Source organism: Aptenodytes forsteri, unplaced genomic scaffold, assembly GCF_000699145.1.
Source record: "Aptenodytes forsteri isolate BGI_AS27 unplaced genomic scaffold, ASM69914v1 Scaffold118, whole genome shotgun sequence".
Classification (NCBI taxonomy): Eukaryota; Metazoa; Chordata; class Aves; order Sphenisciformes; family Spheniscidae; genus Aptenodytes; species Aptenodytes forsteri.
Window position 1 is genome coordinate 2,745,133 of NW_008795859.1, and position 11,313 is coordinate 2,756,445.

The window sequence follows — 11,313 nt, forward strand, 5'->3', positions numbered from 1 at the left end:
GGGGGTGAGGGGAAGAGGGGGTCGGTTTGCGGCGGCACTTTCCGTGACTGACTAATGGTGGGGCCTGTCCGGGTGGGCATGAGGGGAGGCCGCGGAGGCCCCGAGGGGTCCCCAGGGACTAGCAGGTCGGGGGCCTTTGGTGCCCCTGCCTTAACCCGAAGGTGCTGGCCCTGGAGTTTTCCGCCGCTGCTTACTTAGCACTGGGGGAGACTTGGAGGGGGAAAGGTGGAGCTGCTTATGTTGGACCTTTCAACGTTGGTAAAGTCTGTAAAGGAAATTGAAGTGAAACTCCCAACTTGGAGCCCTAAACTTGAAACTACGTCCACGTGCTGAGGTCCGCAATTACTGGATCAAAGGTAGCGGCACACCCCGACACCCTTCATAGCCACAAGAAATTAAAAAGCGTAAACTGAAGTCAGCAAGGAATGCTAAATATGTTGTTGCCTGACCTATGTAGTATCTGCATGGGGCAGTAAGTGCTGCAGTCTCCTGCCATAATATTCTACTGCGTGTTTACTGAGCATCTTGACAAGTGTAAACTTGCGGTATGGAAAGCAATGGTGAACCCACTGCTCTCGCACTTCACAAGAATGTAAATACAATCCTGTACTAGGCATCACAAGGTATTTTTGTTCTATTTGTGACAATTTAAAGTATAGGAAGGTAAGAATCTAGCCCAAATGTAAGACCTAAATATGTCTTACAGATGCTACCTTTTTCAGTTAGCGTGTATTAAGACTTGTTTCTTTCTCTCTTTTTTTAGTCTTCCAGCCTTCATTTATCCATATGTCAGGGCCCAGAGTCAATTCGTTTTTTCTTGGAAATTCTTCAGGAGTTAATTTTTCTATAATTTTAAGTCCTATAGATGAAGAGACAGGTAAGAACACTTCACCTCCCCCCCCCCCAGTGGTATGTAAATAAATGTTTGAACTATTAATATTTCTTTGACACTAAAATTGCTGGAGAAATGACAATGCACTTCATTTAGTGCTTTAATAGTTACTGAAATAGGAACTCCAAAGGACTTCTGCTGATTAAGCCCTTAGTCCTCTGTTGACTCCTTGTCAGCTAGGCCTGAGGGTATGCCTACTTGAAGGCGCAACAGGAGTTTAAATTGTACTTATTTTCCAGTCTTTTCTAAATTACATTGGAATACTTTTAAAATGTTTATTTTGATACAGGAAAATCGCAACTTGCAAATTGCAGTGGAAGTAAAAGAGCTGGTGACTGGAATTTGAACGTAACACCTGGTATGGTATGTAAAATAGTGATTCTTCCCTGAAACGGGAAGGATTGAATTGTCATATATTAAGGGCTAATGAAATACTAGCCAAATGTTAATGTACTAACAACCCAGTTTGAATGTCTTGCCCTTGCCTTTCTTCCTTGACATATCCCTTTGTGTGGATGCCCTTGCTGGAGTTTGCTGATGTGCAGCTTTGACACTGGTTCCTTGTTGTCCTCCTCCCCTCCAGAATTGCCTGTACTTCCTGGCTGGCTGTAGCATTTGAGATTGTTTCAGATCTGCTGGAAGGATCTAATAGAAATAAAAAAGTAGTGGGTTTATACAGCATGAGCTCTGGAACATCTGTTTTGTTAGACTTGCCTTCAGTGTTATGTTATGCATAATTCCTCAGGGGTTTTATCAACTCTGCAGTCATTCCAGTTTTCAGCTGAAGGTAGCTGTAAAAACTGAAATTCACTTTTCGGTATTTGTTCTTTTCTTTAGAATTGTGCATATGATTTCTGAGGTAACTTAATCTGTGTGCATGCCTTAAAAAGTTCTGTGTACAGTTCATATCCTCACTGTATTTGCATATCTCAGTAGCAGACCCTTTGTCATTCCACTCTCAACAAATGTCCGATTTTATATAGGAAGAATATCATTGCATTGTAGCGCTGACAAAACACAGTGGTACTGAAACTTCTCTTTCGGAAGCTGGTGAGTGGTATAAATAAGAGTAATTGAATACAAGCCGTCAAAGCTGTCAAACTTTTTTTTGCATTTTTTCAGAACACTTCCAAAGTGACTATAAGCTTGACTAGAAATCTGCAGTTGTGTTTGCCAAATGCCACTGACTGCTGCACAACACCTCTCTGTGTGGTTGAAACACTTCAGGTTTTAGCTTGCCATGATTCAGTGATGTTGGCACATCTCCTGATTCAAGCTGAAATATATGCCAACTCTTCCTTTACAGGAAATGTGTCAGGTAAGTGTTTAGATATGCTAAAGAAGAAATGGCGTTTTGGCTGTTCTTTCCCTCTATATATGGAAAAATAAAAATTGGGATTTGGGCAGCAGTAGGAGATGCTGAATAATCATTAATGGAATTTAACAAAAGGTGTGTACACAGTCAGAATAAACTGCAATGCGCATGGTCTATTTATTTGGATTCCAGTCCATTTAATCTGATTTTCTCTTTTTTTTTTTTTTTTTTTTTTAATTCTTTTGCAGAAAATGCAACTATCATCCCAAACCAGGTGTTTCAGCCATTGGGCTCTTGTCCTTGTGACTTGACAGCTGGAGCTTGTGATGTTCGTTGTTGCTGTGATCTGGTACTTATTTCATATTGAACTTTGATTAAGTGTTTCAGAATTTCTAGGCTCTTTCTGTTGTCTGGGGAGAGAGAGAGGTACTGAATGCTTCAGACTAGATGGGGCTAGAGGGCTTGTCTGGATTTTCTGGTATTTCTAATAGTAAATATGACCTCTCTCTACAAAATTGGTTTGATTTACCTGTAAGTATAGAATCACAGAATCATTGAATAGTTTGGGTGGGAAGGGACCTTTACAGGTCATCAATCCAACCCCCCCTGCAATGAGCGGGGACATCTTCAACTAGATCAGTTTGCTCACTATGGCTATAGTGCCTATGGTAATGCACTTACTGTGCTAAAAAGTGACCATTCTTTTCCCTTTCAGGAATGTACACCAGACTTGAAGCAGTTATTCAATGAATCATGTTTCACTGGAGTGTTTGGTGGGGATGTAAACCCACCTTTTGATCAGCTGTGTTCTTCTCAGTCAATGGAATATACCCCTGATTGGTTTCCCTTCCTTTGTGTACAGTCTCCTCTTAACAATACACCATTTCTTGGCTACTTTTATCATGGCTCCACGTAAGTCTTAAGAAAATTTATTTTCTCAACACACGCATTAGGTGTGCTACCGAAAATGTAACCTGTTTTTATAATGAGTTATTTTGAAATTGGAATTTTAGGGTGTGAACTTTAAGTGCAAATGGAGAAATGTCATTGGTACTATATGAGAACACAGGACGTGAAAGCAAATGTATAATTATTTGTGTGAGGTAGAGAGCAAAGAATTGTTTAATTTTTAAACTTGTTTGCAGTTCTACACCCAGAGTTCCTCTGTTTAAGATCCCTTTACAAACTTCTCCTGGGAAACTTTTCACTGGTTACAGACAAGGAGATCCAATTATGACAGAAGAAAATGAGTATTTTACCGTTCCCCAGGTAATCACTTCATGTTTAGGAACTCTTGGTTCCTCTTGGTTTGTTTGATATTCTCCATCTATCACGCTCCTTATGGCTTTGTAACCAGATTCTACAACTTACTGTTGTGAAGTGGTGGAATATATTTTTCACAAAAAAACCCCCACCAAACCCACAAAATCATTATTAAAAGTAAGCATTATCCTTCCTGAGCCCCCTGCCTATCCCCCCAAAAGGTAATGTTTTAATTGTTTCAAGAGATAAAAGCAAGCTTGACATCCCAATTAATAGTTTATGGCTTACCATATTTCTGTATTTTTTGGTTTGCCTGCTGCATTACTGAGCACTATAGTTGGTTTTTCCTTTGAATCTTAGTCATCTGATTGTACTTTTTTCGAATTCCTTTTGCATTTTAGAGAGACTCGCTGGTTATAATTATTTTGACAAATTAGGATGAAGCCGTACTGTACGTTGAAACTATATTGAAAGCTATGCTTTTTAAATTTTAACCTCTCTCTTGCTACAGATTGAGGTATTTTGATAACATCAGATTACTTGTTTGTCAAAGTGTCATGTGGCTGTAGTACATACTTGGAGCATTTCACTAACAAATAGTCTTAAAATGAAAAGCAAAGGGCTAGAAAAGGGTCCAACATACTTACTTCTGTTGAATTATCTGCAGCAATCCATGGCTGGACAGTGTGTTGGAAATGCCCCTGTAGCGTATCTCCAGAACTTTGATGTCAAATGCCTGACCAATCTAGCATCTTACAAGGAGGGACTGCCCCATGATGTGAGGATAAACAGTGGTGCTGGAGGTATGCTCTATAAGCCCTAACAGAAATGTGTTTTATGTTTCTCAGAGCTGTTAGAACAGAACAAACCCGAGGGCTGTTGGCACGGTAGCTACATGGAATATCTTTGTTATCTGGTGGCTGTAGTTCAGCATTTGGAGATGTTCTATTCCTGTTTCTGATGACCTTCCAGCGAGTTCCCCACTATTTCCCAAGATTTGGGATGTAAGAAATAGCGAGATTGGCCTTTGTTCCCCATTTATCTGTTTCTGGTGACTCGTACTGGTTATGGCTACACACGACAGAACAGAGCATCTCTTTCCATTTTCAGACTGTTGCAGAGCCCTTTTTCTGTCAAGAGGGTGCAGTATCATCATTTTAGAATTAGTGAGAAGTGGTTACTTTCTGCATTACAAAAGCATATACTTATGAAGTGTCCTTCAGCAGTTTGAGATAATGTGATTACCAGCATGAAGAAAATTTATTTTATGCTACATAATTGTCTAATTTTGTTCATCTATATTACCTTTGTAAGACCCAGAGATAACTAGCTATGCTCTCAAAATACATAAACTGTTTGGTCCTTTACCAAAATTAATTTTCTAAATAATTTTATACTCCATTTTCATAACAACAAGGATTGCACCTTGGATGTGAAAACAGTACATCTGTCTCTCTTATTAGTCAGGATTACTGCAGTGTTTGTTTTTTATTCTCAGACTTCATCCAACAAAATGTCATCTATAGGACCATCACCGACACGGGCAAATTCATCACTGAAAGTGGTATGTCTCTTCCATTTAATGAATATGTTCCTTACCTAGCCTGGACTATATAAGGAAGAGATGATTTTGATGCCTAAAATGTTTACCTGCTGCAATTCTTAGGAGGGATTTTGTATGTTACCTAATGCTCAAAAAGTAAACTGTTTGGCTTACTGCAAAGCAGAAAGTATTTAATTTACCCCAACTTCATTTAAAGTTGGTCAAGAAATCAGGTCCCTTAGCTTACATTGAAAGTAATTTTTGAGAAGGAAAAAAACCAAACCAAAACAAAGATATGAAGAACGCTTTAAAAAAATCTCCAGGATGAACATGTAAGTGGGGTGGGCAGACTGTAAGCAGATGTATGTGTGTCTGTTTCCTAAGCTCTCGTGCCTTTTTAAGGGCCTTTTACAACCAATGAAGCAGTTGTTTGATGTAGAACAGTGGTTCCCAGTCAGCGAGAGGGTAATGCAGCACAAATGAAACTAATGGAACCCAAGCTAATGTGTTTTTCTGGGCAGTGCTGGCTCCCTGGGAGGGAAGAGATGAAAGTGGGGGAGTCCTGAGTCCAGAGAAGTGCATCAGCTGGTGATGTAAAGTCCAGTGCTGGGTTCTTCAGGAGAGGTTTAGCTACAAAGGGACCTGGAACCGCTGATGTTAAAATATTGATAAGCTATGGGATTGTACTGTTGCACTGTCCTAGTAAGATGGGACTTAAACAGTAAAATCAGTTCTCAAAAAGGTAAATGTTATAATTTCCAGAATTTTGCTAGAGTTTTTTTAATGTGTTCTTTTTCAGCTACAGTAACACAGCTTTCTAATTAGCAGTGCTTTTCATTATGGCCTTTTTTTTTCTTCTGCCAGAAAGCCTTCATACTGCTGAGGTTCTGTGTCAAAATGTAACTTTTGCAGAGCATTATACGTTCATTTGGAAAGACAAGAACATAGAGCAAATAAATGTCACAGTCTTCCTCGGAAGTTTGTGTGATGGAGGTATCATGAAATTTCTTTTGATTTTTGATTTTTTTTTCTTCTTCAGCATGGAAATTCTGTGATAGAATCTCTTATTTACTAATACTTCTTAAAAAGAATTTCCCCTGGACTCTGGAAAGAAAATTTATGGGGCTGATTTCCCCATAGAGCATACTTTTTGCTAATTTACTTATTTAAAAGTAAAGTCATATTTTTTTTCTTTTACCAGAAATACTGACACAGAGATTCACAGTCAAATTTCTAAGTTTAAAGAGTACTAATGCAACAGAACTGTTTGGGAATCCAGGTATTAATGCTTTATTTTGCCTCTTAAAAGTGAAAAGAAAAAAGTTTCATACTGTACAGATACAAAACACAGTAACTGATAATCTCTTTCATACTTCTTTACGTTGCTAGCCCCCACCTTCCTGTCTTAATGCACTACCAATTGTAATAGCGGTGATTGGTTCTTAGGCTTTTTTTGTACAGATATTATTTAAAGTGAGTGTATTCCTACTGTAATGGAAATGTCTGTTCATTTACTTCAAGATTGATGACATTATTATTAAAACAATGCTAATGCTTATAGGTTCTTATACAGTGTTTATGATTTACCCTTCTATGTTTAGGTTATCAAGTTGGAAAACCAGTGAGAGCTGCAAATATGAATGCTTCTGATCCTTTTGGAAGCCTCAACATTTGGCAGACAGGTACTGGCTTGTGAGGTTGCAACTTCAACTGTAGTTCATGCTAAAATCCTTTTTTTTTTTTTTTTGGTACATATTTTAGTTAAGAATTTCTACCAAATTTTGCTTTTCTAGACTATTCCCTAACCTTTATTCAAATTTCAGTGAGTAAGCCTCTAATGCTTTCTTGGAAAATTTAAGTTGAATGGACTTGTATCTATATTTGAACTGTACTACTTGGTGTTTTGCATTCTGATGTTTGCTATTTTTGCACAAAATTGAAAGCTAGAGATCAAAAGGTTGATATAAGAAAGCTCAAGTAAGATGTTTTCATTTCATAGCTGGCAGAGGTTTATGTACGTCGGCAGCTTATACACCAGTTTTATTCGGATTAGATTCACTCTCTGGGTGCATTCTAGAAGTTGGTATTAATGAAGATTGCGGCCTTTTAAGGTGAGCTACGTAGGTTGACTTGTTTTTCCCTGCATCCCTCTTGTTGCTGATTACATGATTCTCTACAAGTGCCTACTATCAGCACTGTTACATTCTTTTAAAATGTTCATGTATGCATTTCAGCTTTCTGTGGTTGATAGTCTCACTTTTTTTTAAAAGGGAAATTACAATAATAGTTTAACTCAGATCTCCCTGTATTCAAATGAGGATTATGTTAGGGTGGGATGCTTTGCCATTTCTTCCCTTCAACAGATAGTTCAATAGTTCAAATCTAGTTTTGTTGAGTGATAACGTCTTTCAGAGGAAACTGACCTTAGGATATAATAATATTACAACCCAGAGTGGTAGACAGTACAGATTTGCTTTTTGTGTAATCTTACATTCTTATTTTGCAGAGGAAAGGTAACTGAGAAATTGAATTCATTAATACAAGCTACTCACATCGGAAAGAGGGACAATTCAAGTTACAGTGATCTAAATGACTGGGTGGAAATTATACGTAAGTGAGGTTTGTGTTGTTGTTTATAGTCTAAATATGCCCGTATGATGAACAGAGCATCTCAAAATAAAACCAAAATGTAATTTCAAATGCCTAAAGATACTGATCTGTGTCTGGATCCATCCATCCGTATATGTGTACAGACATGCGTATAACTCAGTATGTATACGGATACTGCACTACCATGTATTTTACTGTCAGCCTGTAAACATATGACTTGGTATTTTAGTTCTCTGTTCATAAAGAAAAGGAGTACTTTATCTGTATTTTATATAGAGAAAACATGTTTTTCTGTGTCCCTGTGTGACAGTTACTGGTATTTCACTGGACAGGGCTCTGAGCAACCTGATCTAGTTGAAGATGTCCCTGCTCATTGCAGGGGGGTTGGACTAGATGAGTTTTGGAGGTCCCTACCAACCCGAACTATTCTATGATTTAAATAACTCTTGTTCTCCTCCATAGGTCTTGATCCATTTAATTCTGCTACCAATGTGAGCAGTAGAAACTTACAAGGCATTTGTCTAGATATTCCTGCAAATCTGAATATTCGCATAATCTTTGCTGATGTGGGTGCAGTACAAGGGATTCCCCAGCAAGAGATTCTTGCTGTGCAGATCAGGTAGAGAGTTTTGTGTCTCTGGCTATCTGACAAATAAATGTTTCATTTTGAGACTTGCTTACCTAACATGTGCAGATTAAATTTTACAAACAAAAATGTTGTTTTGTTATTTCTAATTTTTTACATGCCTTTTATTTGTATTTGCAGCCCAAATTCCTTTGATCACAACCGGGTTTGCCTTTCTCCCTCTGAAATAAATATAATAATAATAAAAAAATAATGGTTAACAGTAGATAGTCTTTCTACTTCACTGAAATATTAAATAAAATCTGTGATGCTGCCAGTAGTAGGCATATGCAGGGCATTCTATCAGAAGAACGTTTTAATTTCTTGTCACGTGGTGGAAGTGACAACATTATCCTGTGTTCTGGCTTTCCCCAATGTAGAGCTCTTCTTGAGAGCTGTGGTAAATGCTTTATTCTTTCCTGAAACAGGGAATTTTCACTTTGCAAACACTTTTTTTTTCCCCCGAAGTCAATCCCAATCAAATAAAAGGGATTCTGTTCCACTTTATCTCATTTCCAGACTTTGCAAGTTCTCTCCCTGCATGGTGTTGAAAATCCAGAGATCATCAACCACCTCCTAAATACTGTGTATTTTGTCCTTTCATGGTTATGTTTAGGCTCTAAAATTCCATTTACAGCCCTCAAGTAATAGTTATGCATATTCTTGCAGTTACTCAACAGTAATATGGCAATTCCAGTGCGGGCTTATCTGTGAAAACAGCATCAGCTTTCTTCCCATCACTGCTTCTGTTCAGTTTATTAAAGTGCCAGCTCAGCCACCCATTCCAATGACAAGGTAATTTTTGTAAAAACACCGATACTTGACGTTATGTTAAGCAGATGTAACGTGAATAGCGTTGATCAAAAGGTTACTTTGGTTTGGTGGAGTACAGAGCAATAAGGCCTGGTTCAAGGATTTCATGAGTAACATGAAGGGCTGTAAATTACCCTGTGAAGTTGTCATTTGGTTTTAGCAGAAAAGCTTCTGTGTTGTTTACTTGAGTGGATAAGGGGTTCTGCGTGAGGCTCCCAAACTATCCGTTGTCTGAAAAATGTTCATCACAAAAAGAAACATCTGACTAAAAATGACAGAAGTGGCGTAGAGGGGAGGCTCCTGTTTCCATTAGAGAAAAAAGTCATAAGAGAATAACGAGTTGCTTGTTGTTTAGTTTTGTTTTTTCCTGTAATGTGGACACCTTTTCACTCCGTTTTTTCCACTTTTGCTGGTGTTCTGGTACTGTAGTTAATAAACCTGTTTGTTTTTTTTCTTCAGATTTCAGATTAATTATACAGAATTTGACTGCAATCGAAATGATGTGTGCTGGCCACAACTTCTTTATCCATTGACACGGTTTTACACAGGTAAAAATAATAAGCAGTGTGGAATGCCGTGAACTGGCCATATTTCTTCGAAACATAATTAGATGTGTGGAGTGTAGTCTGAAAGGATGCTTTGTAGTAGGGAATTAAAATTTCTCTTTTAGAAAGCATGGTCCAAAAAGTCTGTTTATTTTTTTCCTTGATAATGCATTAATTTTTTAGTTAGACTAGTAGAAAAAATAATTGCTTGGGAGTACTTTGTGGATAAGATTGAAATTTTGTGAGTATCTGTTTGGCAGAGAGAGATTCTTTTTCACTCCCCTGTAGAGTTTGGAGGGAGGAGAATATATCACTTTATGGTACTGTTCTGTTTCCATTTCCTACTGTAATTGTAGCATTGTCAGTGTGTGTCATTGCCCTTGAAGGGTGGAGGGAGACTTTGTTTCTCACTTTGCCAGTATGTGTTTTTCAGTCAGCCCACGAGTTCCAGTAAAAATTTGCCATATTGGTAAGACAATTAATTTTTAAATTTCCTCTGTGTAAAACTGTGGTGGATTATGTTTCCTGGGAGGCTCCGTAGATTAAACATCTGGCATTTCAAAGGGCACTTGGACTCTGTTCTGAGAGCTGCATGGACAGAGGCAACTGCCCGTGTTTATTATCTGCACAACTTCAGGGACTAAAGTTATACAAAGTATGAAGTTTTATAAGTAAGAAGCATCTTAATTCCTTGCTTTGTGCTCCACTGTTTTATTCAGACTATGCACCTACTTTAATCTGTATCTTTTTGGGTTGTTGTCTAAACTGAAATTTAGCTCTCATATGCTTACACTTCTTTTTTCTTTTTTTTTTTTTCTCCAGGAGAACCATATTCCCAGTGCCTTGCTAAAGGCCTGTCATTGGCATTTCTTGTCTTACTTGCAGCAATTATGAGTAACCCTTGCTTTTCTAAATTCTGGAACAGTTCTTTGGTTTAAAAATGTTGATGTAAAGATTTTGTTAGTATTTTAAGTACTTTTGGGTAAGATTTATGGATAAACTAGACATTTTGTATAAACATTTAAAGATACATAAAATGCATACTCTTATGGTATCCAGAAAATGGCTGCGTTATTTAAAAAAAAAAAAGTAATAGAATTATTTTTAAGTGCTAGACTCTGCATTCAGAGCAGAAGGAGCAGAGTTGGCTTCAACGGGGTGAGCTCTGCACGAGTCCAGCCCCGAGTCCCCCCGTGGGGTTGGGGTGGTCCTCATGGATGGGCCTTTGTCCCGTCAAGCTTGTTCTCCCCTCCTGGTGTAGCGGGTCAAGGCGGCGGTTCCTTTCCATAGCAAACCCGTCACGCCCGCCTGTTTTTGGAGCAGTGGACAGATTATTCACTCTTCTGAAAAGTAACAGCGCTTCAGATACTGTCATGTACTGATCTGCAACTCTCTTTCCCAGCTAACGCTTTTGCATTGGCAACCTGTATCTGGTCCGGGCGACGCAGGGTACAGAAAACACTTACTACTGATTTTCTTCAAATGATCAGATATGATGTTCAGTTTGGGGTTGTCCTGTGGTTCGGATCTTACTGTTATCTCAGTAATGCGTTCCCTCCGTTACATCCTTTCACATGGAAGCCCTTCACGCGGTGAATCCGTCACTGCCGGGGCGCTGTTTTCCATCCCATTTTTCGGCGTTCGCGGCGAGGGTGCTACCCCGAAGGACCCGCCGATGAGCACCTCCCCACGGCCACACTCAGGGCG

The 11,313-nt window shown here is 38.7% G+C and overlaps 1 protein-coding gene across 1 annotated transcript in view; it reads left to right on the forward strand.

The window, feature by feature from the left end:
- Window positions 1-10,677, forward strand: part of TCTN2 (tectonic family member 2) — a 10,796-nt gene extending 119 nt beyond the window's left edge. The window contains exons 2-19 of the mRNA XM_009283985.2: window positions 162-258; window positions 764-877; window positions 1,182-1,255; window positions 2,015-2,210; window positions 2,456-2,556; window positions 2,923-3,119; window positions 3,353-3,476; window positions 4,138-4,273; window positions 4,969-5,034; window positions 5,878-6,006; window positions 6,215-6,292; window positions 6,615-6,695; window positions 7,013-7,124; window positions 7,520-7,623; window positions 8,086-8,242; window positions 8,918-9,043; window positions 9,521-9,609; window positions 10,429-10,677. Coding sequence (XP_009282260.1) covers window positions 162-258; window positions 764-877; window positions 1,182-1,255; window positions 2,015-2,210; window positions 2,456-2,556; window positions 2,923-3,119; window positions 3,353-3,476; window positions 4,138-4,273; window positions 4,969-5,034; window positions 5,878-6,006; window positions 6,215-6,292; window positions 6,615-6,695; window positions 7,013-7,124; window positions 7,520-7,623; window positions 8,086-8,242; window positions 8,918-9,043; window positions 9,521-9,609; window positions 10,429-10,544 — 2,097 coding nt within the window. The 3' untranslated portion in view covers window positions 10,545-10,677. The remainder of the gene's footprint in view (window positions 1-161; window positions 259-763; window positions 878-1,181; window positions 1,256-2,014; window positions 2,211-2,455; window positions 2,557-2,922; window positions 3,120-3,352; window positions 3,477-4,137; window positions 4,274-4,968; window positions 5,035-5,877; window positions 6,007-6,214; window positions 6,293-6,614; window positions 6,696-7,012; window positions 7,125-7,519; window positions 7,624-8,085; window positions 8,243-8,917; window positions 9,044-9,520; window positions 9,610-10,428) is intronic.
- Window positions 10,678-11,313: the final 636 nt, after the last annotated feature.